The 25854-nt window shown below is 39.1% G+C and overlaps 1 protein-coding gene across 1 annotated transcript; it reads left to right on the top strand.

Annotated features, from left to right (window-relative positions):
• The first annotated feature begins 17288 nt into the window (after positions 1-17288).
• LOC138172257 (olfactory receptor 1f45-like) lies at positions 17289-18230 on the top strand. The gene has a single exon (XM_069101949.1). It carries the CDS (start codon positions 17289-17291, stop codon positions 18228-18230), a length of 942 nt encoding a protein of 313 aa, XP_068958050.1.
• The last annotated feature ends 7624 nt before the right edge of the window (positions 18231-25854 follow it).

The raw sequence follows: 25854 nt of genomic DNA, 5'->3' as shown, positions 1-25854 counted from the left end.
GAGTGTATGTATATATGTGTACAGGTAGACATAGAGGGCACAAAACCAATTGAATAGGGAGGGATGATACTTAAAAGGTGAAATTAAGAGGTGAGAGGGGAATATAATGAGAGGAAATGGGGAGAGACAGAATGTAAACTATCTCATATAGAAGAGGCAAGGGGAAACAGTTACAATGGAGGGGAAGAACAGGAAGGCGAAAGGGAATGGGTCAACCTTATTCTCATTGAATTTGGATTAGAGAGGGAATTACATACACAGTAATTAGGGTATCTCACCCTTCAAGAGAGTAGGAGGAAAGGAGATGAGAGGGGGTACGATGGAAGGGAGGGCAGGCTGGGGGGGAAGGAAGTTGGAAGCACCCATTTTTTAAAAGTAGAGAATAGAACAAGTGAGAGGTGGGATAGGATGGAGGGAAATATAGTCAGCCTTTTACAATATATCCACTATGGACATGTTTTGCATAGCTACACATGTACAACCTCTATTGAACTGCTTATCATCCCAGTAAGGGTGGATGAGAAGGGAGGAAGGAAATGAATCTGGAATTCAAAGTTTTAAAAATCAAATGTTTAAAAATATACACACATATATACTATTATTTATATTATTTTACATGTAACTGGGAAATAATATATACAGGTCCTGTGGCATAGAGATCCTCCATACCCTACTGGAAAATCGAAAGGGGAAGAGGGGAAGATATATGGGAGAGAGCAGATTGGAGGAGGGGATATCCAGTGTGATCGTTATTTTGTGGTGGTGGGTAGGGGAAAAATAAGGAGAAAATTTGTAACTCAAAATATTGTGGAAATGAATGGTGTAAACTAGAAGTTAATACAGCATTTGATAAAGTAAAAAAAAAAAGAAATGAGGAGCTGACAGACTTCATATTTACCTGGAGAGACTTATACAAACTGATATGGAGTGAGAAGAGCAGAACCAGGAGAAATTTGTACACAATTACAGACACAACGTATATGTGATGACCAACTTTGATAGACTAGACTCTTCTCAGCAATGCAGGGTTATAAGACAACTCTAAAACACTCATGATGGAAGGAGATGTCTACATTCAGAGAATGAACTAGAAAGAACAGAGTTTGAATGCAGACTGAAGCAAACTACCTGCTCTTTTTCTTTTTCTTGTTTGGTTTGGTTTCCTCTTTCCCATTGTTCATTCAATAGGTTACACAATCCTTTACAACCTGACTAATGTCTAATGTGAAAGTATTTGCAGATCCTATACTTGATTGCATGCTGCCATTGGGGAAGGTGGAGGAGAGAGAGGAGAAAATTTGAAACTCAAAGGATTGTGGAACCGAATCTTGTAAACTAAAAGTAAACAAACAAATTAATAAGTATCAAAAAAAAAAGAAAGAAAAACCCAAATGGGGTCACAAAGAGTTGAACATGTCTAAACAAACAAAAATGCCAAATGTGATGACTATAAAAAGGTAGTCATTCAGTCAGCAAATATTTGTTAAGTGCTTACCACAGGCCAGACACTGTGCTAAGTGCTGGGGGCAGTTGGGTGGTTGTTGTCCTTAGTTCTCAAAGAAGACCAAAATGACATCATTACATTGGGGTGAAGGTACAGTGTGTCCCAGTGGGACTGATTAGACCAAGAACAACTCAGAAGTCTCTAGTACCAAGAGTCCATATGAACATTTGGAATGGAGATGACTCTAGATTTGTGCATCTCATGTTTCTTTTGAGCTAGTGCAACATTTTTTGTTTCAACCACAGGGTGGGATCCCCACTTGCCATGGCAAGTAGGCCAGAGTTAAGTTAGTTGAAGCAGACAACATTTAGGGCACCTTTTCTAGCCCCTTCCTTAAACCAGGAGGTGGGCAGTGAAATCTCTTTCTTTTGCTTTTTCGAAGACAATTGGGGTCAAGTGACTTGCCCAAGGTCACACGGCTAGTTTTTGTGTTAAGTGTCTGAGGCTGGATGTGAATTCAGGTCCTCCTGACTCCAGTGCTCTATTCACTCCACCACCTAGCTGCCGGCAGTGCAATCCTTTAAAAAGGCTTCTCAGGAATGACAAAAAGCAGCTTTTCATATGAAGGATTTCTGGGAGCCAAGATGGCAGATAATCAATAAATTGCCATAATCCCCTGATATTCACCTCCAAATACCCTCCAAAAAACAAGTTCTGGAACAGCAGAGCCAACAGAAAGATGGGGTAAAACAATCTTTTGCCCCAAGACTTGGAAGATGGGCAAAAAAGTCTGTCTCATTTGGGCAAAAGGGGAACACAGTATAGGAAAGGAAGCACTTTAGAAAGCTAGCAGTAAGCACCAACTCAGCAAACTAGCTGGAGATCCTAAGCCCCAGTGCAGTGGAGCTCCTTCTACTCCCTAGGACCTCCCACATGCATAGCCAGGGTGACAGACAGACTCCAGCTCTGATAACTGCCACATGCTTTAGCATAGTACCAGGCAAACAGACAACTTTCAGCAGCCAGATCACTACATGCTTCAATGTAACTCCAGGAAAATGCAAAAACACCCCACCACCTTAATTACATGCCAGACACCAACACAAAGACCCTAGATTGACACCAGGTAAACTGCTACACTCCTATGGCCTCCAGCAGCACTTGGCTCCCTCCACCCCACACCCTCAGCACAGCAGCAGACCTGAAGGTCTCCCTGTGGACCTCAGAGCAACATCAGTGCAGTACCAGATAAAATAGCTAGGACCTGCAGCCACCAGTATAATAAGCCTGAGACAGTGCAGTGCCCCTTCCATCCTGGGAGCAGAGCTAAATTTTAAAAGAAAGGGAAAAGGCCAAAAAGATGAGCAAAAAGCAGCCCAAAAAAGGAGCTGACTGTAGAAAGTTATTATGGTGACAGGAAAGATCAACACACAAATTCAGAAGAGGACAATAATATCAAAACACCTATGAACAAAACCTCAGAGAAAAACAGAAAGTGGTCTCAAGTCCAGAAAGAACTCATGGAAGAACTAAAAATAAAAGCTTAAAAGCATGAGAGAAAACCTACAGGAACATCATAGTCAAGTTCCAAAATCCTCTGCTCAAGGAGAAAATATTATGAACAAAAAGAAAAAAAATTCAGATACGGTGGACCCCCAATTAGAATCACACAAGACCTAGCAGTAGCAACACTAAAAGACTGCAGGTTTTAGAATGCTATGTGTATTGAAGACTAAAAGAACTGGGGTAGTGGGCAAAAATATAATATGCAGCAAAGTTAAGCTTAATCTTAAATGGAAAAAATGGACATTCATTGAATTGTCAGATTTTGGGGATTTTGTTGCCAAAACAAATCAGAACTTAACGTAAAATTTGACATATAAGATCCAAGAGAAAAATAAGGTGCACATCAAAGATTAATTACAAGGGACTCAATAAGGACAGACTATTTACTTTTTATAAGAGGAAATGTAAAATATATGTCTAAGATTATTAATTCAGTAGTTCGAAGATTGGGAAGAAAGACTGGGGTAGATCTGAGTATGATGTGATTCTAAAAAGTAAAACTGGTCAGGAAAAGGTAAAAAGAGTAATTATCTTATACAAATGAGGTACAAGAGGAAGAACTGACATAGAGAAATTAGATAAGGGAGAAGGGCTGGTATTTCTGGAACCCTACTCTCATTGTGAATGGGTTAAAGAGGGTACAATACACACACACACACACACACACACACACACACACATATATATATGTGGGTGTGTGTGTATGTGTGTGTATGTATATAAGTCTTCTAAATTCAGAAAGAAATAAAAGACCAAGTGGATAGGACAGATTTAGGTTAAAGAGAGAACAATATATACATCTAGTCTTCTAAAATCATAAATTATAACATTGTAAATTTCTAAAAGTCTTCTACATTTGTAAAAAGAAAAAAATAATAAGTGAAAGAATAAGATAAGGGGAGGGTAGAAGGGTGTCTAGATTAACAGGAATGGGGTAAAGAAGAAATAACATATTTGGAAGTCTAGAAAAGTTTTCTAAATTCAGATAGAAAAGAGGAGGGTAAGGAGAAATTGTGAGGAGGAGAGGATAAGGGAGGGGTGTTTGGAGGGAGTAGACTGAGTAATAAGAGGACAAGGTAGCAAGTAGAAGTAAAGTAGAGAAGTCAGAAGGGTTAGGAAATAAGATAAATACACAAACATAAAATAAAGATCAGGTAGAATTTATTAGGAAAAAAGCAGAGGTGGGTGGCCAGGTAGCACAGCGAGTAAGAGCACGGACTCCAGCGTCAGGATGACCTGGGGATCAAATCTGGGCTCAGATACTCAGCACCAACCTTGAGCAAGTTACTTAACCCCGATTGCTTAAAAAAAAAAGATCAATATGTTTCACTGATGGAAAGCATGCTTTCTTTTAATGTTAGTACTTTTTGCTTCACTTCTTTTGGGTTGTCTTTCCTTTCCATGTATTTGCATTTCCAATCAGTTATCTTCTCTTGTTTCCTTGGTGAGACTTGAAACTATCGATTCAAGTTTTCCTATTCTGCAAATCATTTCTGCTGTGCAGAAAATAAATTCTACTCTTGCAATTCTTGTTTCTCCTTCTAACCATTCAGGAACACCATACTATGGCTCTGTGGTATCTTCAAAATCCAAAAGGTCCTTTGCCTCATCAGATGTTGAATCATTTTCCTTTGTTTCTCAGTGCTTATTCATAGATGCCTGAGTTCTTTTTTCTTTTTTTTTTCTTTTTGGAGGGGAGAGGGCAGGGCAATTGGGGGTAAGTGACTTGCCCAAGGTCACATGGCTAGTAAGTGTCAAGTGTCTGCGGTCAGATTTGAACTCAGGTCCTCCTGACTTCAGGGTCAGCGCTCTATTCACTGCATCACCTAGCTGCCCTGATGCCTGAATTCTTACTAGATCTTGACACTGTATTTCCTTCTGCTATTAATATCTTCCCTTTTGTTTTATCTTTTTATGTTCAAGGTCTTAGAGGCTTTTTCCTCTTGAAATCTTTGGTAATTTCTACCTGTTTTCCCCCTTTATTTCTCCTATTTCTCACTTAATGACTCCCTCCTTTTTGATTGTGGTTTCCTTGACAGCTAAATTTTAAAGTGTCTCAGCCTCTTTCCACACTCAGCAATTAATTCAGAGCATAGAAGTAGAGACCTTTTTATCAAGTGACTTGAGAAGGGATAGAACTTGCTGCAGTTGGGTGCTGGGTTATTTCCCTCAGGCTTAGTGGAATGCCACGCAACCCCATCATATGGCACCCAGCCCCATTCCCTCTGTTCCTCAGTTCTCTGTCCCAATGGCATAGTGCTCAGTCACATGAGCAAGTCTCATTTGGAGTTTACTGGCTAGAAGGGGGTGGGACCAGGGTGGAGAGTCAAGTTTCATAATAGGTCTGTGTATTGGCTAGTACAACCTTGATACCAGGGATATGGTAGGCAGTTGTGTAGGGGTGCTGACTGAGTGATCATTAGGGATTAGAGAATGTTGACTTCTTTGCCATTCATTTCCCAAGTTGTTATCTTAGTGGAGTACTTGGTGCCCCAGACACAGAAGCAGATGAAATTGCTTGGTCTATGGTGCACAATTCCTATTTTGGAGAGGTTTGGGAGGTCACGAAGATCTCAGGAAATGTCTAGTGTCTTGTTTGTCTAATGTCTTGTTTGACACATGACCCAGACATGGTCTGTGTTTCTTCACAGTCTTCCTTCTGTCCTCCTCTGTACATTAAAAAAAAATGTTTCAATGGCCTTTTAAAAACTTGGCTTCTTTTTTATTCATTTGTTTGTTTGTTTGTTTATTCTCCTATTATGGGACTGTTTCATGAAAGTTTCTGAGAGAACAACACTAGAAAAGTGAGAAGCCAGGTAAAAAAGCAGTTCAATGTCAATTCTCCATCTTTGAACCATGTGATCATCCCAGAATCAAACCCAAGGCTCCATACTTATGCCTCTCTACTCTGCTACAAAGACTCTAGAAGGTGCTGCAGAGGCTGCTATTATAGTATATATAGTACATGTAACAATGCAGCTGATAAGGAAAGAAAGATGTTATCTCCCTCGACCTGTTTTCTTTTCATTTACAAAATGAAATTACAAAATTACAAAATGAAGGGCTTAGGCTAAATGGCTTCTGAGATGTTTTCCAGCTCTGTATCTGTGATCCTGTGTAAATATCTTATAAACTGCTCTCCATGTAAGAGAAGCACAAATGATTTAGCCCAGTGTCTTTCACATATCACATATATAAGTGCTTATTTCTTCCCTCTGCCACTTCCCTTGGGAGAGATGAATAATTCCAATGACTAGGTGGCTGTGTGTAGGTCAGAACAGGTTTGGTGAAATGATCCTAAGTGCTCCTTAGAGCTTCCTTAGAGACAGTATCCCTCTTCTGTGATTCCACGTTGGGGAAGGAAGCAGCTGTCTTCAACTCTCTCCATGAAATGGAGGAATTTGGACAAATGGTGCTCTGCTTCAGTGGATAGCACCCCACACTGCCTCTGTATGTGCACAGATTTTCTCCTCCCACTATTCTACTATTCCAGGTCGAAACTCCATCAAAAGTACATTAGTGTCCTAAGGTGACTTCTTGGTCTAACCTTCTCTGTTCTGTGCTCTAAAGTCTCTCTCTTTTCCTTTGCTACAAATTATTCCCATTGAAAAATAAATAAATCAGTAGTCACTAACCCTTATGACTTTAATCAGTGTTAGTATTTTACATGGAAGTTGGAGGAAATGGTCAGTTGGAAATGAAAGTTGGAAGTGAAAGAAACATTAAAACACAGAATGACTGAGCTGGAGAAAACCATAGAGATCATACAGACCAGGGATTTTTCAACCTTTTTGTGTCATAGACTCCTTTGACAATTTTATGAAGCTTATGAACTTCTCGGAATAATGGGAAGTCTGGGAAATGCAAGAGGGAGAGACTTGCATAAAGGAGACAGATAGCCTCCTCTAGTCCTATTAAGCTTGTGCTCATATTGCTAATCTTATCCTCCATCTGTAGTTTCTGTGCAGAAATTTTTTAAACCATTTGTCAAGTTTGCGACGGCGAATTTGGTTAAAACTAGATAATATAATCTATAATTTCACTTATCCAGGCACACTGATGGAAAGGTAAAAAGTAAGAGCACCACTCTCAAAAAACCCCTCTTCCCTCATGATTCTTTCTGTATAAATGAGCATTTGACATATGGACCAAATGAGGACACTGGTAAGCATCTATTTAGTAAATATTAGTAAATTTTAATTACTTTCTTACATTTTTTAGAAAAATATAAATAAAGTTCTAATATTTTCTTCTTGCACCCAAATGGATGGTCTTGTGAGTCCCACCATATTTTTTCACATCCCAATTTGAAGACAGTGCTCTACATCAAAGGTTCTTCCAAGGGTTTCATGTATAGATTTTGGTGGTCCATGAACTTAGATGGAAAAAAAATTAGTTTTATTTTCACTAACCTCTAAATGAAATTTAGCATTTTATTTAATTGTGAACATAAACTACAAACATTATTCTGAGTTCATAAGCTTCATAGAACTGTCTGTCAAAGGAGTCTATGACACAAAAAGGTTGAAAAATCCCTGTTCTATCTGATCTCTATAGTTTTCTCCAGCTCAGCCATTCTATGTTTTAACATTTCTTTCACTTCCAATTTTCTGTGTTCTGTGTTCTAAAATCTAAAGTCTTAAGCTCTACCATGCCATATTCTATGATGTAAGATCTCTTCTAGCTCTGATGCTCTAGGCAATTTGTCATCATAACTAGAGAGCTGGCTTTGGAGTCAGGATGACCTAGGTAGATGTCCTGCCTCTCTGACACATTCAAATTTGGTGATCCATGCAAAGCCATCAAATCTTTCAATGCCCCGAGACAATTCTTCAAGAACATAAACTGAAAAAAAAGAACATAAATTGAGAGGCAGGTAGGTGGTGTGGTGAGTAAAACATCAGCCCTGGAGTCAGGAGGACCTGATTTCAAATCCGACCTCAGACACGTGACACACTTACTAGCTGTGTGACCTTGGGCAAGTCACTTAACCCCAATTGCCCTGCTTTCCCTCCTCCAAAAAAAACAAAGAACATAAATTGTAGGATGATTGCCCAATCTGCTTTAGTGAAAAAGTTGTCCTTCCTGGGAGTCCGCTATACCAATGAAGTCAAGGTGCTGATTTTTTTAAGTTCTAAGGTGACTTCCTTTTTTGACCATGCATTAAATGATATTTTATTTTTTTCCTCAGTTATGTGTAAAGACAATTTTTAACATACATTTAAAAAAATATTTAAGTTCCAAATTTTCTCTCTCTCCCTCACCTCTCCCTTCCATGAGACAGTAAACAATTTTATATGGGTTATATATGTTCAATCATGCAAAACATATTACCATATTAGTCATGTTGTGAAAGAAGACACAGATCCAAAGGGAAAAGAACCATGAAAAAATACAGAAAGTGAAAAATAACATGTTTCAATCTACATTCAGACTCTGTGAGTTCTTTCTCTGGAGGTAGACAGCATCTTTCATCATGAGTCCTTTGGAATTGCCTTGGATTATTGTATTGCTGAGAATAGCTAAATCATTCAAAGTTGATCATCATGCAACACTGCTGTTTCTGTGTTCAATATTCTCCTAGTTCTGCTCACTTCATTATGCATCCATTTGTGTAAGTTTTTCCAGGCTTTTCTGAAACAAACCATTCTTTATAGAGCTGCTATAGATATCTGTGTGCAAATAGTTCCTTTCACCCTTTTTTTAATCTCTTTGGGCTGTAGACCTAGAAATAGTATTACTAGATCAAAGCCATCTATAGTAATATTTTTTTAAATGCTCTAAATGCTATTGATTAGTGAAATGCAAATTAAAACTCCTAGGTACCATCTCACAACTATCAGATTGGCTAATATGACAAAAAAAGAAAATGACACCTGCCAGAGAAAATTTGAAAAAATTAAGTCCCTAAAGCACTATTGGTGGAGGTGTGAATTCGTCCAACCAATCTGGAGAATGGTTTGGAACTGTGCCCAAAGGGTTATAAAACTATGCATACCCTTTGATTCAGCAATATCACTACTACGTCTGACTCACAAAGAGATCAAAGGAAAAGGAAAAGGACCTGAATGTACAAAAATATTGATAGCAGCTCTTTTTTGGTGGCAAAAAATTGAAATTGAAAATTAAGGGGATGTCCATCAATTGAGGAATGGATGAACAAGTTATGGTGTATGATTATGACGGAATACTGTTGTTCTATAAGAAGTGACAAGGAGAATGGTTTCAGAAAAACTTGGGAAGACTTATAAGAACTGATGCAAAATGAAGTGAGCAGAGCCAAGAGATCATTATACACAATAACAGAAATATTGCAACAATGATCAACTATGAAAGACTTAGCTACTTTAATCAACAGAATAATCTACAAGAATTTTAAAAGACTCATGATAAAAAATTATATCCACTTCCAGAGAGGTAACTGATAAACTCTGAGTGCAAGTTGAAGTTTAGTTTTTTCACTTTATTTTTCTTGCTTTTTACAATGGATAATATGGAAATATATTTTTCATCATCTCATACATAAAATTGATACCATATTGCTTGTCTTTCTCAATGGGTGGGGAATAGCAAGAGGGAGAGAAAGAATTTAAAACTCAAAATTTGAAGAAAAATGCTAAAAATAAATAATAAATTGAGGGAAAACAGTACAAAGGGAGGTTATAGAACCAAAAAAAAGGGAATTCAGAAGCAGATTCCTGAGAAGTATTTGCATCTTCAGCCATTCCGTGAGCTGCCAGATAGAAAGTTGATAATCTGGAAAAGAGAACTATTGACAACTTCTGATAAATTAGAAGTATCATGGGCCACAGGACATGAAAAAAAAAATCCACAGGGGCAGCCAGGTGGCACAGTGAATAGAGCACCGGCCCTGGAATCAGGAGGACCTGAGTCCAAATCCGACCTCAGATACCTAACACTTACTAGCCATGTGACCTTGGGCAAGTCACTTAACCCCAATTGCCCTGCCTTCCCCCCTTCAAAAAGCAAAATTTTAAAAATCCATATTAACTGGTCACATCTTTTGAGAGCTCCCAAAAGCATTTACTGCAAGAAATTCAATGCTGTATAGATACTGAAAGGGAAGAACCAATATGAAAAAGAAACCTCCAAACATCTCCCTAATCCATGACAAAAATTGTACAAGCCTCAGGGAAGGGATACTCATTAGTGGTATTGTTATGACCTTTGACAGTTTCCTAATCTGAAAAATGAGAAGATGAGACTAAATGATTACAAAATTTCCTTCCAAATCTAAATATATGATACTATAAACTTTTGTTTTGAGCCTTGTGAATCCATGAGCTTGTAAAGGAAAATAGGTGGCATGGAGCAGTGTCGGATACTGATGATCTCCCACCATCAATGAACCATAGAAAGAAGAAGGCACTTAAACTGTAAACATGCCACTCATCTCAGGAAGTTTCTGACACAATGTTCTAAGGCCCCTTTCAAGTCGAATATTCTATGTTGTATGTTCCAAGAACTCTCCCAGCTCTGACATCCTATATTCTAAGGCCCCTTCCATCTCCATGCTCTGTCTCTTTTTTGAAAGGAAAACACAGCAACTAGGAAGTTCTCGTCATTTCTGACAGAAGTATTATGAAAATTACTTGAACTTGAGCCAAACTCTTCCCAAAACAAGTTGCACCCCAAGGGGCTAGAGTGGAAAATGGACAATTACTTCATGCTTGTCTCTAACAATGCGCTAAGGGAATTAGAACCCTAGGTCCAGGGAATCCCTGTAAAAGGACCTACAATTATCTACACACATCCATCCTAGGAGACAGAGCTGGCTCCTGATCTCATATATACTACCTCAATCAAGGCCTCAAGATTTCTTTGTCCTGGAAGAAGTGACAGCTTGGAGTGCTTTCCTGTCTGGAAAATCTCAACTGTGGGAAGGGAACCAGGAAAGGCAATGGAGTTGAGTCCCTCAGGAAAAGAACAGAAGACCCAAACCAAACAAACTACCAAGTAAGTGGATCTAAAGAGGACACTTTCTCTTCATTTCACAGGGGAAATCTCACTCAAAATAGTTGTAGATGAGTCTCATAAGATAATGGAAATTAAATGCTAAAAGTGACTCTAGAATATTGAATGTCAGAACTTTAAGGGCTCTTGGAACATGTAACATAGAATGTCTAAGCTTAAAAGAACTGAAAGGGATCCAAACATAGAATTTAAATGTCAGAGCTCAGGGGAATCGTAAAACAACAAACACAGAATGTCAAAACTGGAAGGGACCTTAGACAATAAAACCTAGAATGTTAGAGCAGGAAAAAAACCCAGAAAATAGAAACCTAGAGTGTCAGGGAAGGAGGGAAGGAAGGAAGGAAGGAAGGAAGGAAGGAAGGAAGGAAGGAAGGAATTTATATATATTTATATAAGCATTTATATTAAGCTTCTACAATGTACCAGTCTCTGTGATAAGTGCTTTACAAATATTTATCTTTTTTAATACTCACAACTACCCTGGGAAGTAAGCAAACTGACGTTATGTGATATCCAGGGTCACACAGCTAGTAGAACTTCTTGACTCCAGGCCCATAATTCTATCTACTGTGCCACTTAGCTTCTTCTTAGGGCATAGAACATAGAATGTCAGAGCTAAGAGGGACTCTAGAATACAAAATGTTAGAGCTGAGAAGTCACAGAACATAGAAACATAAACTATTGGAACTTGGAAAGCTTTCGAAGTACTGGGTATCCTAAAAGTCTTAGTTCCTTTTAAAGCTTAATAAATCTGAAAATTTTGTTACATATATATATAAATATATATATATATATATATATATATCCCATGTATATAGAGAGAAAGACAGACAGAGAGCAATAAAAAGACTAAAAAAGAAAGAGAAGAAAAGACCTAGAATATTACTGTTGGAACATCAGAACTAAAAGAGAGGTTATAACACAAAATATCAGAGCTGAGAAGGACCTTAGAGGCCAAATTTTCATCTAACACCTGGGGAAGCTAAAGCCCATAAAGGGAGTCAGTCAATGTCCCATGGTGTATTCATAACAGATCTGGAACTGTAACTCAGGCTTTCATTACAATAGACTTTTGAAGCTTTAGAGGCAAATCCAGTTGCCTAAAATGGTTAGGAATATTATAGTTTTCTAAGCCTCCATTTGACTTCTCCACCTCCTTTCCCATTTGCCAAATAATTATCACTTGTCTATTACTTGGTGCTAAAAGAGGTCTGTCTCAAGGAGTCAGTTTATTGATGGCATGGTGGAATGAATAGAGAGCCAGACTTGGAATTGGAAAGATCTGTATTCAGATCATCAGGTAATTATTGACTGTGTGATCAAAGGCAGTACAACTGAATAAGAACTTACTGTGTCTCAGTACAAGGCATTATACAAGGTGCTAGTGACAAAAAAACAAAAACCCTCAACAGGTTTCCATTCTACTGGGAAATTTGGATAGGGTCAAGAATGGAACATGTACACAGATAAATAAATAGAAACTGTCCCCCCTTGTTTGTCAAATAAGACACTACATCTCCCCAATGTGGGGATTTTCACTGGCTATTACTAATGTATGGAATGTTCTCCCTCCTCTCCACCTCCTGGCTTCCCTGGCTTCATTCATGTACCATAAAAAAAAAATCCTGTCTTCTACAGGAAGCCTTTCCCAATCACTTTTAATTCCATTGCCTTCCCTTTGTTGATTATTTCCCATTTGTCCAGTATATAGTTTGTTTGTACATAATTGTTTACATGTCTTCCCCATTAGACTGTAAATTCCTTAATTTACAGAAACTATCTTTTGCTTCTTTTTGTATACCCAGAACTTAGCATACTGTTTGGCACATAGTAGGTGCTTAATTATTATTTATTGACTACATATTTTTATTATTTATTGATCATATATAAAGTAACATGAAGTAATTACAAGAGGGAAAAAGTACGGTCAACTGAGAGGATCAGGAAAGACAAGGAGTGGAAGGAAGCCTCTGACCAGTGCTTTGAAGAAACAGAAAGATTTGAAGACTTAGGGTATATTTCAGGCATGATAAGCTCCATGTGCAAAGGCAAGATAATGCTGAAGTGAATGCTTTAGTATCTCTTGGATGTTTGTTCCTTTTTTGATAATTCAACAAATAAACTTAATTGTAACTAGAGAATTATCACAACTAGAACCATTGCCTAAAACAATCTAGACATTGCATTGATCCAAAAACATATAAGAACAATTTTTATTAGTCATTGATGTTTCAAATACTTAGAAATTAAAAGTTATATGGGATGAGAAGATTTAAAAATATAGAAACCTAGAAGAAGGAATCAAAATTGTAGGGGAATAGGGTAAGGTCCCTATCTTCCTTTGTGCCATAGGAGCTTTCAGTGATACTACAGAAGATAAATTTATATTCTCATACTTTTGTTCTATTACAAAAAGCAGCTATTTCATCCACCTGTGCAATAGTCCTAAGAATCTTCAGTATAAAATAATACTAGCAGGACGGTGGCTTTTCCCATGCTCCTCCTATCTGAGCTTGATCAGACAAGATAAGAAAAATGAAATAAAAATGATACAGATGGAAATTGTCTCCAATGTCCCAAGGATTGATTCAACTGAAGACATGATGGTGGACCTTTGTTTCTGACTTTGAAGTGATTCTCCGTGAGCTCCCTCTGATCCTCTCCTCCTTGCCTCACATCAACCAGTTGCTTTCTGCCACTATCTCCTCCTTCGCCTGTCTCACATAATGAGGTAGCCCTTCTTTCCAGGGCAAACCCCTCTACATGCATGAGCAATCCCATTCTGGCCCATCTTCTCCAGCAGGTGACCCCTCTATCATTCCCCCTCTCACTTATCTTTTATCTCTCCCTGTTTACTGGATGCTTTCCTAATGCCTATAATCAGATGTGTGCCTTCCCAATCCTTGGAAAACCTAACTTGATCCATTCATTCCTGCTAATAATCATCCCAAATCACTTCTCTCTCTTATAGCTTGAGAAGTCTGTCTACAGTGTATAAAACCATTTCCTTTCCTCTCACTTTCTTCTTACCTCTCTATAGTCTGTCTTCTGACTAGATCATTAAACCGAAACTGCTTTCTCCAAAATAACTAAGTCTCTTAAATACCAAAACTAATGTGTTTTTTCCTCAACTCTCCTCCTTCTTGACCTCTCTGCAGTCTTTGACTCTCTCAATCTCTCTCTTTTCCTGGATAATCTCTTCTAAGTTTTTTGACACTACTCTCTCTTACATTGCCTCCTCATCTGACCATATCCTTTCAGTTTTCTTTGCTGGGTCTTCATGCAGGACATCCCTGCCAACTGTGAGTATCCCACAGAGTTCTATGCTGGACCCTCTTCTCTTCCACCTTTACACTGTTTCATTTTGTGGCTTCATCAGCTCCTATGGCTCCTATCTCTAAATCAATGACTCTCAAATCTACTTATCCAGCCCTAACTTCTCTGCTGACCTCAAGTCTCATATGTTCAACTGCATTATTAGACATCTGGAAGTGGATGTCCTGTAAACTCAACATGTTCAAAATTAAACTAGTTCTATCTTTCTTCCCAAATCTTCCCCATCTCTAATATTATCTGTTATTGTCAAGAGTACCGTCATCTTCCCAGGTCCCCAAGACCCCAACTTAGGAATCACTTTCTACTTACTCTCTCTCACCCACCCCAATATTCAATCTGTTGCCAAATTTTGTCAATTTTACCTTCATGAAATCTCCCATTCACATCCCCCTTCTCTCCTCTGACACTGCCATCACCCTGATGCAGGCCCTAATTACCTCATACCTGAAATACCAAAATAGCTTGATGGTTGCTCTACCTATTAGTGTCTCCCCACTCCAGTGCATCCTTCACTCATCTGTCAAATTGATCTTACTAAAGCAAAGATCTGACTATGACATGCCCCCCATCCCACCATTCAATAAACTCCAGTGGTTCCATCTCCAGAATCAAATATAATATTCTCTTTTATTCATTCAAAACTCTTCCTATCTTTCTAGTCTTCTTACATATTATTCTCCTCTCATATATTGATGAATATAGAAAATTCCTGGATGGCAGCTAGGTGACACAGCGCATGGATAGAGTACCAGGCCTGGAGTCAAGAAGACTCCTCTTCCTGAGTTCAAATTTAGCCTCAGATATGTGTTAGCTCTGTGAGCAAGTCACTTAAGCTTGTGCACCTCAGTTTTCTCATCTGTAAAATTAGCTGAAAAAAATAGCAAACTACTCCAGTATCTTGACCAAGAAAACCCCAAAAGGGGTCATGAAGAATCAGACACAACTGAAAAATAACTAAACAAAAAACACTCCTAGATGAGAGAAGTTCCTCTACCAAAGCAGGTCAGCACCTTCTCTGAAATTGCCTACAGGGCTGAAAGATTGAATGGTCTTCATAGGGTTACATACTCAGTAAGTATCAAAAGCAGGGTTTGTGTACTGGTCTTGTTGGCTCCAAGGCCATCTATTCCCTGTATCTCTCAAAAGAGGAGGAGAAGAGGGAGAGGAGGAGGAGGAGGAGGAGGAGGAGGAGGAGGAGGAGGAGGAGGAGAAGAAGAAGAAGAAGAAGAAGAAGAAGAAGAAGAAGAAGAAGAAGAAGAAGAAAAGAGAACAAGAAAAACAAGGAGAACAAGAAGGAGGATAAGAAGAAGAAGAAGGAAGAGAATAACAACATATATATAGTATTTCAAGGTTTGCAAAGTGCTTTCATATGTTAACTAATTTTATCCTCACAACAACCCTGTGGGGTAAGTGTTATTATTATCCCTATTTTACAGATGTGGAAACTGAAGAACAAAAGAAAATAAGTGACTTGCCCTAGGTCCTACAGCTAGCGAGTGTCTGAGGCAGGATTCAAACTCAACTCTTTCTGATTCCAAGTCCTGGGATCTCTCCATCACCTCACTTACTGTACCACCTGTGCCACTAAAGTCACAACTTTCTTTCCAGGGACTTCTTAATCCATAGCAAAGCTAACTGAGTTCCTTCTAGTGATATCATTTACATTCACAAAAATCAGTGGGCGTGGGGAGGACATTATCACATGTGAGCACATTCAGAGGAGGACCACAAGAATGGTGAGAAAGCTAGAAGTCAGGCACACAGGGCAGTGCCCTGCTAATTGATATTTGATAATAGGACAAAATGAGGTACCTCTAAGACAACCAACAATTAAGAAAAGGAGATTTAATGAGTCATAGCATTTGAAAGATATTCAACAAGACTAGGCATGGAGGACACCCCAAGTCGATTCATCTAAGTTAAACTCCCTGGCCTGAGTTGCCCCTAGCTATTCATCAACCAAAAATTAGTGAGCACCTAGAGCTCCTCATGACGTTTTTTGCATTTAGGGGACCAGAAAGCAATGTCAGTAGCCTTCATCTTTAATGTCCTGAACTAAGCAAGTTTCAAGGATGCTTTATATACCTTTTAAGGAAAAATTAAAAATGAGACTAATTTGTATGGAGACCGTAGTTAGAGTATTGCTCCCATCTCACAAAGATGAAAAGAAGAAACTGGGGATGCGTAAACTGAAGAAGAAAAGACCAATGAAGAACATGATAACTGGCTTCTGTTTCTGAAAGCTTGTCACAAGGAAAAGCACTCAGGCTTATTCTACTTGGCCCCAGAAAAGAGAAGTAAAAGCAATAGTGTAATCTTCAAAGCAAAGGATTTTGTAGGGAAGTTATCAGTCAGTAGGACTGACTGCTTGCTTGAGGTGACAAGGGGATGGCAAGAGCTCATCGGATCATAGATTTGGTGCTTGAAGAGACTGTAGAAGTCATTCAGTTCAACCTTCTTGTTTTACAGATCAACAAAATGAGGACCAGATGATATAAGTGACTTTTCCAAGTTCACACAAGGATGCAGTGATGGAACCAGATTCAAAACTAGGTCCTCTGTCTCCAAACCCAACACTATTCCTGCCCATGAATTCTTTAAACTCAACTGAGGTAAATGCAGATCCACCATCAGGAATCAATCAATCCAATAAAAAGCATTAATTAAACTCCTTTTTTATGTGCCAGGCACTGTACTATGCTCTGAGGATACAAAGACAAAAATTAAATAGTCCCTGCATTCCAGAAGCTTATACTCTACTGGGACAAAAGAGGTAAGGGTCAGTTCACTTCTTGCATGTATTAAATAGATACAATTATTAAAATGCAACATTTTAATTTAATATATAGTTTTAAATAATGTTGATCTCATCCATGAAACAATTAATCTGTTTAATCTTTAAATTCTTGTTTCATCTCTTCTTCCATATGTACTTCCCGACAGACCCATGGAAGGAAGAAATCAGTCTGGAGTCTCTGAGTTCATCCTCCTGGGACTTTCAGATCAGCCTGAGCAGCAGACACTCCTTTTCTCCTTGTTTCTTCTTATGTACCTGATCACAGGTCTGGGGAATCTGCTCATCATTCTGGCCGTTAGGACCAGTTCTCGCCTCCACACCCCCATGTACTTCTTCCTTAGCAACTTGTCCCTGGTTGACATCTGCTTCACCTCCACTACCATCCCCAAGATGCTGGCAAATCACCTATCTGGAAACAAAGCAATTACTTATGCTGGGTGCCTAACACAAGTATTCTTCTTCATTTGGTTTGCAGGGATAGATAGTATCCTTCTCACTGCCATGGCCTATGACCGCTATGTGGCTATCTGTGCCCCCCTACATTATTCCATGATCATGACGCCAAAGGTCTGTGCCCTTCTGATAGTAATGTCCTGGTTTTGGGCTTATGCTATTGCTTTGATACACACTGTCCTACTGCCCCGTCTTTCATTCTGTGGCCACAATGAAATCCCTCATTTCTTCTGTGACCTCAGTCCCTTGCTAAAGTTGGCCTGCTCAGACACCTTCATCAATGACCTGATGGTCAATACAGTGGGAGCGCTAACAATTATCATCCCCTTCATTGGCATCCTTATCTCCTACACCCGAATTTTTGTGACTGTGCTGAAGATCCCATCTACTGTGGGGAAATGGAAAGCGTTCTCCACCTGTGGCTCTCACCTCACTGTGGTCTCTCTGTTCTATGGAACAATCATTGGAGTGTACTTCAGCCCCACATCCACCCACACAGCCCAACAGGACACAGCAGCAGCGGTGATGTACACTGTGATCACTCCTATGCTGAACCCTTTCATTTATAGCCTAAGGAACAAGGACATGAAAGGAGCCCTGAGGATGCTCTTTACCAGGAAACCAGGCCTCTCTTTGTGACTATGAGACATACTCAATAACCAGGCTAGATTTATACCAGGAATGCATGGATAGTTCAATGTTGGGAAACCAATCGAACTAATTAAATAAATTAGCCACACTAATGACAAAAATAGCAAAAATTAAATTATTACATTAATAGGTGCAGAAAAACATCAGAAAGTATAGGAATAAATAGAACTTTTGTTAAAATGGTAATTAGCATCTATCTAAAAGCAAGAACAAGCATTATCTATAATGGGGATAGAGATAGAGAGACATTTTTCAAGGTTAAAGCAAGGATGTCCATTATCACCACTACTATTCAATATTGTGCTAGGAATGGTAGCTGTAAGAATAAGGCCCCTTCCAAAAAAATAAATTGAAGTGTAAATAAGAATTTCTTGCTCAAGATTCTTGCTGCCATTGTGCTAAGAAAAACTCTACCCCAGCCTTTATCTTGAACTTCCTGACACTGTTTGCTTGAAGCACACAGGTCACACATCCTGCTGAAGTCTGCAAAATCAAATATGAGACACGAATGTCAGCTCTAATTTCCAAGAGCACTTTACCCATTAGAAGAGGAAAGCAGAGGCAGAAAGAAGTTCCAAGTAAGAAGTCTGCAGGAGCAGATTGATCTAGTAGAAATGTGCATGGCTGGATGATTCTTTTATATTTCTGGAATTCTACTTTGTGACCTGGGATCTATCTTCTAACTTTGGCTTGTGATGCAGTTTTAATTTCCTATATTAACTTACTAGTTACCTTACTGAACCAACACACCTTGGCCTTTCCTGACTTTTTAACCTTATATACAACTCTCTCCTACCCTGTTTCTTATCATAAGGCCACCACTATCAAGAAGGTCTAAGGCTACCCTGTTTCTTGGCATAGGGTCATGACCATCAAGATGGTCCAAGATTGGGATACTGGGCCATCCACTTACATTGCACTTGAAGATAAGCCCCACCGTCATGCATATTAGGGTAGGCAACACTCTGATGAAATGTGTGTTTATTTTTTTTTAGTTTATTTTTTATTTTTTAGTTTACGTCATTCATTTCCACAAGATTTTGAGCTACAAATTTTCTCCCCATTTTTCCCCTACCCAACACCCCAAAACAGCAATCCCACTGAATATCCCCTCCCCCAATCTGCTCTCTCCTCTATCTTCCTCCATCCCCCTTCTGACTTTTCAATAGGACATGGTGGATCTCTATGCCCCAGTGCCAGTATATCATATTTCCCAGTTACATGTAAAATAATAATAATAATAAATTTTTAAACGTTTGATTTTAAAACTTTGAATTCCAGAATCTTTCCCTACCTCCTTCATCACCCACCCCTACTGGGAAGATAAGCAATTCAGTATAGGTTGTACATGTGTAGCTATGCAAAAAATTTCCACAGTGTATATATTGTGAAAGACTGACTATATTTCCCTCCATTCCATCCCACTTCCCAGTTGTTCTATTCTCTACATTGACCCTGTCCTTTTCAAAAGTGGGTGCTTCCAATTTCCCTTCCCTCCAGTATGCCTTCCCTTTCATCATCCCCCCCTCTCATTTCCTTCCCCCTACTCTCCTGTAGGGTGAGATACCCTATTTAGTATGTATGTCATTTCCTCCCTCTTCTATATGAGATGATTTACCCCATTCTATCTCTCCCCATCTCCTCTCATTATATTCTTCTCTCACTTCTTAATTTCACCTTTTAAGTATCATTCCTTCCTCTTCAACTGGTCCTGTGCCCTCTGTCTATGCATACCTGTACACATATATACACATATTCATATATGTATTCAAATGCCCATATACCCTCCTATATAGACATATATATGTATGTATGTATACATATATATATATATGTTTCTATTCCCTTCAACTATTCTCATACTGAGAAAAGTTTCATAAGTTACAATTATCGTTTTTCCATGTAGGAATGTAAATAGTTCAACTTTGATAAGTTCTTTATGATTTCTTTTCTCTGTTTACCTTCTCATGCTTCTCTTGCTTCTTGTATCTGAATGTCAAATTTTCCATTCAACTCTGGTTTTTTTCATCATGAATGCTTGAAATTCCTCTATTACATTGAATAACCATATTTTCCCCCTGAAACATATTACTCAGTTTTGCTGGGTAGGTGATTCTTGGTTTTAATCCCAGCTCCTCTGACCTCTGGAATATCATATTCCAAGCCCTTCGATCCCTCAGTGTAGAAGCTGCCAGATCCTGTGTTATCCAGATTATGTTTCCACAGTATTCAAATTGTTTCTTCCTGGCTGCTTGTAATATTTTCTCTTTGATCTGGGAACTCCAGAACCTGGCAATAATATTCCTAGGAGTTTTCTTTTGGGGATCTTTTTCAGGAGGTGATCAGTGGATTCTTTCAACCTCTATTTTTCCCTCTAGTTCTAAAACATCAGGGCAATTTTCCTTGAGAATTTCTTGGAGGATGATTTCTAGGTCCTTTTTTTTATCATGGTTTTCAGGCAGTCCAATAATTTTTAAATTATCTCTCCTGGATCTATTTTCCAGGTCAGTGGTTTTTTCAATGAGATATTTCACATTGCCTTCTATTTATTCATTTGTTTGGATCTGTTTAATAGTATCTTGATTTCTCATAAAGTCACTAACTTCCATTTGCTCCAATCTAATTCTTAAGGAATGATTCTCTTCAGTGAGCTTTTGAGATTCTTTTTCCATCTTGCAAATTTAGCTTTTTAAGGCATTCTTCTCCTCGTTGGCTTTTTGAGCCTCTTTTACCATTTGAGTTAGTCTATTTTTTAAGGTATTATTTTCTTCAGTCAGGTCATTGACTCTCATTTTATAATTTTCTTGCATCATTCTCATTTCACTTCCCAATTTTTCCTTGACTTCTCTTATTTGGTTTTCAAAATCCTTCTTAAGCTCCTCTGTGGCCTGTAAGCAGCTTATTCTTTTCTTGGAAGCTTCTGGTACAGGAGTTCTGACTTCGCTGTCTTCTTCCTGTTCCATGCCCCAATCCTTTTTGTCCCCAAAAAAAGGAATCCAGAGTTGTATCACTGTGCTTGCCTTGCTTCCCTCATTTGCTCATGTTGCCACTTAATTACTTGACTTTTGAGCTTTTTGCCACAGTAGAACTCTGCTACCAGATTGGGGAGCTTCGTCCAAAATCTCTGGAGTTTTCACAGCTACTGAAGCTGTTAGTTGGGTGCCTTCTCTAAAGCCTACACACACTGTGGCAAACTGGTCGCACACCTCAGGACCTCCACCCTAGACAGTGATCCAAATCCAAGCTGGTTAAAGCAAGAGCAATTACCCCTCAGACTGGTCGCTTGGTTCCCCTACAATCTGCAGAACAGGAGCACTGAAGCAGCCACGTGGTGGTGGCTGCATGGCTGCAGCACCTCAGCGGCTTCTCCCTCCAGGGGGTAAAGGCCTGACCATACTCCCAAACTCCTGGTTCACAAAGCCCCCACTGCATTGACCTCTCATTTTGTCCTTAGCATCTCTGGGTTGATAATTCTGGAAACCACCACAGCTGCTGGTGATCTGAAGTCCCTCCAGCCTGCGCCTAGTTATGGCCACCCTATGGCTAAAACCTCAGGCTCTTGCAGGGCTGGGCTTGACTCCCAACACGCTGTACTGGCCACTTCCTGCCGGCCTCCCGGGCTGTCCTCAGTGCAAGGTTAGCTTCTCTGTGTCATTTTGTGGGTTCTCTAGCTCCAAAGTTTGTTCAGAGTCACCTTTTACATGAATTGGAGGAGGTGGAAGTGGGAACCCTGCAAAAGTCCTGCTTCTACTCCCTTATTTTTATTTTATAGAATACATTTTTTTAGTTCCAAGTTCTCTCTCTTTCTCCAGCCTCTCCTCCACTCATTTGAATGGACGCTTAAATTCTTGTTTCATCTACTTTCCACATATGCTCTTTAACAGATCCATGGAAGGGGAAATCAGTCAGTAGTCTCCAAGTTCATCCTCTTGAGACTTTCACACCAGCCAGAGAAGAAGAAGCTCCTGTTCTTCTTTCTGCTTATGTACCAGGCTGGGGAACCTGTTCATAATACTGGCAATTCGTACTAATTTCCACCTTTATGCACTCATGTACTTTTTCCTCATAAACTTGTCCCTGGCCAAAATCTGCTTCCCATCCATCACCATCCTTAAGATGATGTTTTTATTATGTTTTATACTTGGTCCCTGACAGTAGTGTACTTTAGTTGTTTCACAGGATTAGACAGTTTCCTAAAATGAATTAAGGCAAAATAAAGTGAGAAAGTCTAGGAAAACACTTTGGATAATAATGGCAACATCGTAAAGAAAAACAGCATTGAAATGGTTAAGATCTTTACTCATCACAATGACTAACAATGATTCTAGAAGACAAATGATGAACCAGGCTACCTACTCATTTCCTACTGGAAAAAAAATATGTACTTGTAAAGGTAATGTAATTTTAAATTTGAAGATCCCTTTTTGTTGGCAAAAGTAGCAGGTACTTAACATTAGTAACTAATCAAGCCTCTGATTGGGGGAACAGAAGGTATGAACTCCAGTATCCTGTTACTAATGTAACAGGAAGGGGTTGGCTGAAAGAGGGAGCTAATGCTGTGTATATGAGAAAAGCCCCAGACAGGCACAGTCAGAATTTCCTTGAGACCGAGATCAGGTGGCAGAGCCGCTACAGAAGAATGGAGAACTGAGTCCTGAGAACTTGTGGTGGTGGAGCTTCTTCTAAACAGGATCCCAGGAGCCCAGAGCCAGGAGGCCAGGAGCCAGAAGGCCAGAGCCAGGAGCTGGAGCCAGGAGCCCAGGAGCCAGGAGCCCAGGAGACTGAAGCCTGACTGGGATGCTGAGACTTTGTTTATCTGTAACTTGGTTAAGCCTTGAATTCCCTGAAGCAGAAATGGTGAAGGATCTCACATGGACCAGACCCTGTGAACTTCAGTGTGGAGCAGGACCTGCCCAGAAAGCTGGTCAAGGAACTGGAAGCTGTCTGACATTGAATCCAGGTGACAGTCTGGTGAATCCAGGTAGAATCTGGGACCATGGAAGGGGATCCAGGCAATCTGAGAACAGGCCCCAAGTCAAGATGAAGAAAAGAGTAATTATGAAATTATAGTTTACTAGTGACCTAAGGGGTGGAAGGTTTTGTGCATGATGCTTAGTAAGACTTTACTGAATAAGTGACTGATTGTACTTTGAGCACTTTTGAGATATTTTTACTGATAAAGTGGCTGATTGAGTTAATCAAGACTTTGCCCAAAGAGTGGAAGACTTTGGCTGTGTACTTTTAGACTACTGATAAGTGACTGATTGAATTAACTTAAGAGTGACTATTTTACTTTGAGACTATATTGTGAATATTATATTGTGATTTTCTGTGATAAGCTGTAATATTGTGAATGTTTTACCTTGATTTTCTGTGGATGTTTTGTTTTTGTCATGGAATAAATAGAGTGATCACTATACTGTGTAGTCAGAACCTTAAAAGCTGTTCATAGTAGTATTCTTCTGGAAAGCTTCTGTGCATGGCATTACAGTACTCAAAACACAAAATGAGACATATGTTTTGAGCCATGGGAATTTGTTCTATTTGATTATGTACATTTGTTTTTATATATGAAGCAATAGTGTTTTGTGGAGATTTTAGAGAGTATGAAGGAAAACAAATGCTTATAAATGAAAAGAAATAAAATCAATGAGGAGGAAGAAGAAGAAATGAGGAGGAAAAGGAGAAGGGGAGGAAAGAAGGAAGGAAGGGAAAAGAAAGGAAGAAAGAGAGAAAGAAAGAAAGAGAAAGGAAGAAAGAGAGAAAGAAAGAAAGAGAGAGAGAGAGAAAGAGAGAGAGAAAGAAAGAAAGAAAGAAAGAGAGAGAGAGAGAGAGAAAGAAAGAAAGAAAGAAAGAAAGAAAGAAAGAAAGAAAGAAAGAAAGAAAGAAAGAAAGACTACATTTTCACTTTTCAATTGTGCTGATTCTGAATACAAATGACTGGTCCCCTGAGGAAGGGAACTTTGGCCACCTTCAAGGAAATTAGGAGTACCACAATAATCATAATAGAAATATTAGAAATCAATGCTATGTAAAGAGAGAAAGAAGCCATGAAGGAGAGCACCAGTATGGCAAAGTAAGTAAGCACTATAAGTAAATGAGATTGGACAGGCCTCTGGGGAAAAGTCACTAATTTCTGATACTTTTGTATTTTACAAACTCTGACATGAGTTCTAAGCACCCAGGATTTAGACTCAGAGGACCATGGTTTGAAACCCAACTCTTATGCTTCTGAGCTGTGACCTTAGGCAGTTCCTTTAACTTCTCTAGGGCTCAGTTTCCTCAATTGTAAAATGATCACTAACATTCCTTTCAACACTACTTCTATGATCATATCAGCCTATGTTTTCAGATCTGAATCTGTGCCCTGAAAAGGGAAGTTGGCCATTACATCCGAGTTGGAGTGTTGTGAAACAGTGAAAATCTCAATTATCTGGATGAGAGGAATGAACTGCAAAAGTAAAAATATCAAAGTGCAACCAGGCTCTTAGTGGTCCTGGCATATGACTTGAGGAGACAGTGAAATTCAGGGCAAAGGTGACTGATCCTGAAACTAGATAGCATGGTTTAAAAGAGTATTTCTGGGGTATATCTGTTTGACCTTGGTCACATCACTTAAACTAAAATTCAGTTTCTTTAACTCTGAAATGAATAATTTGGACTAAATGGATGGTCTCTGAAGTCTCTTCCAGGTCTGTATCTGTGATCACATCATGCTGAGCCCCAAATGAGACTCTGACATGGAAGTTAAATACATTCTATGTCTTAAGGCCCTTCCCTGCACTGATATCTTATGGTTTCTGTGCTAAGACCTGTATCAGTTCCAACTGTCCATGCTCCAAGATATAAAATCCCTTTCCTGAAAGAGAACTAGAAACACAAGGAGTCCTCAATGTTTAAAGGAGAGCAATGTGGTAAAAATAAATGTTAAAACTTAGGTCAACTTCTTCCCCAAAGGAAGCAGAGCCCAGAACAGTATGGAGGACAGGCAATTACCTAGGGTTTGTCTCTAACAAGGGGCTCAGGGAATTGGAGCCCTGGGTGCAGTGACTCCTTGTAAAGTACATACAGTGATCCCGACACATCATAGGGAACAGAATAGACTCCTGCTCTCATTGACATCACCTCAGTCAAAGCCTCAAGTCCACTATTTGAAACTTATCTGTCAGGAGGGGCCCAAGGAAGTCAACAGCTTGGTCCTTCAAGACCAAAAGAGAAGATCCAAGTCAAACATCCAAGTAAGTGCATAGGCAGAGAAGGTCAGTCTCACACAAAGTAATGCTGTGAATGTGTCTCAAAGAATCTCAGAAACTTATTGCTAAAAGGGATTTGAGAGTGTAGAATGTCAGAACTGGAAGAGCTGTTAGAACGTAGAACATTGGATTTCAAAGACGGAAAGGATTTAAAATATTAATAGGGCTAGAGAAGACCTTAGAATATCAAATGTTCAGACTCAAAAGGAACTTGGAATATAGAATGTCAGAGCTGCACAGGGTTAAAAATGGCCTGCTAGTTGTTCTTCAACTAGCCTGGACATGGGCATGGAACTTAACCTATTGCTTTAATTTAGTTGTATCATTAGTAAAATGAGTTCTGAGACTAGATTATTTCA

Source organism: Petaurus breviceps, unplaced genomic scaffold (genome assembly GCF_028583685.1).
Source record: "Petaurus breviceps papuanus isolate PSGF00001 unplaced genomic scaffold, PetGlider_PUasm1.0 523, whole genome shotgun sequence".
NCBI classification, from domain to species: domain Eukaryota; kingdom Metazoa; phylum Chordata; class Mammalia; order Diprotodontia; family Petauridae; genus Petaurus; species Petaurus breviceps.
Note: the sequence above shows the minus strand (reverse complement) of the source record. Positions and strands in the feature narration are given on the sequence as shown.